This window comes from Triticum aestivum, chromosome 4B (genome assembly GCF_018294505.1).
Source record: "Triticum aestivum cultivar Chinese Spring chromosome 4B, IWGSC CS RefSeq v2.1, whole genome shotgun sequence".
Taxonomy (NCBI): Eukaryota; Viridiplantae; Streptophyta; class Magnoliopsida; order Poales; family Poaceae; genus Triticum; species Triticum aestivum.
This window is the reverse complement of record NC_057804.1, coordinates 187,905,981-187,908,824: the sequence shown is the minus strand read 5'-3', so window position 1 is coordinate 187,908,824 and position 2,844 is coordinate 187,905,981. Positions and strand designations below refer to the sequence as shown.

Below are 2,844 nucleotides of genomic sequence, written 5' to 3'. Positions count from 1 at the left end.
TCCATGCGTTTGTGCAACAATAATTAATAAGCTGAAGCGCAAATTAGTACTTTTTTGTTCTGTTTGCAATAAAGCAGAAGCAGTCTCCACTGAAGGAATGAATACAGAGAGTGACAAATGATAAGTAGTTCTATTTGTCTTTACCAAATAGGTATACTCAATATCTTTTTATATTAACAAAACATGCCCAGCAATCGCTTGGATGCGATGCGGTACTTAGGTACAAAGGATAAAACATCAGATATTAAATTGGCATGCTTAAAAGGTGTAAAGGCAGCTCCCGTCGTCACTCCTCGCCGTTGGGTCGAAGTTCTTGGCAGTCTGGTCGGTGCATCCTGCCGGTACAGGCAAAGTACCTTGCTGTGCCCCTTTACCTGCAATTCAATTGTTTTGGACGATCTGATGAGAAGATGAGCTTGCTATGCTATAAGAACAGGTAAGAAGAAATAGGCCTCCACTGTTTGTTTATGATTCACTCTTTTGTTTCAGAGAAGTAAGCAAGTGAGAAGTAAGTATGTATGTAAAGTAGGTGCTGAAAGTATAAAAGGATTGTGCGTAGTTCACCTCCTCCTATGCAGCAAGAGATGGTGGGTGTGTATGGAGAATGTTCTAACCGTAGAAGGAACCAGTCTTCATCGCATCCTGGTTAGCATCACCCAGAGCTGCCTGGCTCATGTAGGTGTCAGCAAGCTGCACACGCTTGACATTGTCCTGCTCCTGGACAAGCATGTGCCCGTACTCTAGCAGCTTCTCCACTGTCATCTTTGGCTGCTCAAAGGTCACGGGTCCGTCCCGCGAGTTCACCAGCCTCTTGCCAATGTTCTCGATACCGGTAGAGGTCACCCACTTGCGCACCTCGTCGTCGTACACCCGAGCACGCAGAGCACCGAAAAAGTCTGTGTAGGATCGACGATCCTTTGTTAATACTACTATACAACTTGATTGCCCTGATGAATATTATCTCTGCAGTGCAGTTGTGAGGAACATACCGATGGATTGTCCTGGGAAGGTGTCGACGATCTTGACGACGGACTCGTCGCTGACATTGTCGGTCTGGAAGATACCCTTGCAGACACCGATACGGTCGTCGCGGGTGGGAGCCCAGTAGAACTTCTCCATACGGCCATCACGGATCAGAGGGGCGTACAACGTCGAGAAATCGTTACCAGTGACGACGATGGGCACACGAGGGTTCTCCTCCTTGTTGTACATGCCTGGGAGCTGCACGTTGGTGGGGGCATCGGCGATGTTCATGAGGGTGGCGTTCACCATCTGGTTGTTGACGGTGTACTGTGTGGTCCCGCCCATCCGACCCGCACCAGCGTCAAGATCGTTGATGAAGAGGCAGCACATCTTACCCTTCTTGATCATGTCTGCAGCCTCACGGTACCGCTGCCTGATGAGCTTGGCTGGCTCTCCGGCGTTGCCACTCTCCAGCTCTCCGGCACTCATCATGATTGGGCTGTGGTGAAAAGCACACGTCATTATCTATTATTAGCACTTTGGCTTCAGGCATCTATAACTGTGTGACAGTATGTATAATAGATGAATGTAAATTCCTACTTGATGCCCATCTTGGCGAAGACAAGCTCGCACTGGAATGATTTTCCTTGACCCTTGCCTCCCCAGATACCCAAGATGAGTGGGATCTGAATTTCGATTCCAGGTCAGTTTCAGAATCAGAATGATTTTCTTGCTGCTAATCTAGCCAGTTAAATTAAATAGTAGGTGATGATGCACGTCGTACGTACCTTGATGTTGGGCAGGGTCATGAAGTTCTTGGAGAGATGGACAACAAGCTTGTCCATGAAAGCAGGAGCGATGTAGAAGCCTCCCATGGTGTTGTCGAAGTCGTACTTCTTGAGTCCCTGGCTGACGTACTCGTAGGAGCTGAGGACGGCCTCGTGGGTGCCGTCGCCCGTGGGCGCCTGGAAGAGCGAGTCCACGATGCCCTTCCCTCTGGTGATGTCCTGCTGGTCGTCGGAGATATCGTACGCAAGACCCTTCCACTTGTCCGTGTTCCTCTTCTCGTCGAGGTTTTCCGCTGCCATGACTGTGAACCTGTTGGCCTTGGAGCTCTTGCCATGGTAGTTCACGGCCGAGGTCACCTGCTTCTTGAGCTTCTTCCCAAGGAAGTTGGTCGGCGTAGAAGCCTGTATACGTTACACATACACACATGAGATGCCGCTGAAGACATTGATGTGATATCATCATTAAGCAAGAGACTCAATCAATCAATCGATCGATCGATCAGTGTGTCATACGCACCGGGGCACCGACGGTGGAGGAGAAGGCAGCAGCCATCTCGGTGCTGCTTGGTCGACCTTGCTAGCAACGGTGGATGCGCGGCTGTGCTGGTGATCGGTGATGAATGACTGCTGCTGCTCAAAGTATAGAGGCCCAGCTATGAGATGCCTTAAATACACATGGATTGGCATAGTGCTGCGGTGGGGAGCTTGGAGGAGGAGGCGGCATACACACACCCCTGCTTGTGGATCAGCTTCCCGATCCCCCACAGGCCACACGCTGGAGATTGGGTTCTGAGCGTCTTGGCCGGCCGGTTGGATGACTTGGACCGTCAAGACCAAACGCTGCAGCTGCAGGTACGTCTGCTGGCCATCAATTCCATGGCCTTCCACGGCCACAGAATCTAACCATTCATGCCCAAATCATCTCTCTTTTCTTCCGTGCCTTCCATTTTTCCTTTCACCGGATCGCCCGTATATACTATCTTGTTTATTAGCCAAGCCATGTCGCTGCATAACCACAAAAAAGGCTCTCTCGTTGCTTGTTGGATGAGGCACCCAAGATTGTATTCTAGTTCAAGTACCACAAATTTGTTGC

General features: G+C 50.0%; 1 protein-coding gene across 2 annotated transcripts; it reads right to left on the bottom strand.

The window, feature by feature from the left end:
• Nucleotides 1–111: 111 nt before the first annotated feature.
• LOC123091750 (ribulose bisphosphate carboxylase/oxygenase activase A, chloroplastic) lies at nucleotides 112–2,572 on the bottom strand. Of its 2 annotated transcripts, none has more exons than XM_044513365.1 (6): nucleotides 2,269–2,572; nucleotides 1,752–2,153; nucleotides 1,564–1,649; nucleotides 990–1,462; nucleotides 615–896; nucleotides 112–374 (listed from the first exon to the last, which is right to left on the bottom strand). In XM_044513365.1, exons 1-6 carry the CDS (start codon nucleotides 2,302–2,304, stop codon nucleotides 259–261), a joined length of 1,395 nt encoding a protein of 464 aa, XP_044369300.1. In that variant the 5' UTR covers nucleotides 2,305–2,572; the 3' UTR covers nucleotides 112–258. The 2 variants fall into 2 exon arrangements, with proteins under 2 accessions (XP_044369300.1, XP_044369301.1); XM_044513366.1 differs by having other exon boundaries at nucleotides 565–896; nucleotides 2,269–2,571.
• Nucleotides 2,573–2,844: the final 272 nt, after the last annotated feature.

Coding starts and splice junctions, on each gene's coding strand:
- LOC123091750 (XM_044513365.1), bottom strand. CDS start 2,304: ATGGCTGCTGCCTTCTCCTCCACCGTCGGTGCCCCG. Junction 1,463..1,563: donor TTCGCCAAGATGGGCATCAA/GTAGGAATTTAC, acceptor TTTTCACCACAG/CCCAATCATGATGAGTGCCG. Junction 375..614: donor GAAGACTGGTTCCTTCTACG/GTTAGAACATTC, acceptor ATTGAATTGCAG/GTAAAGGGGCACAGCAAGGT.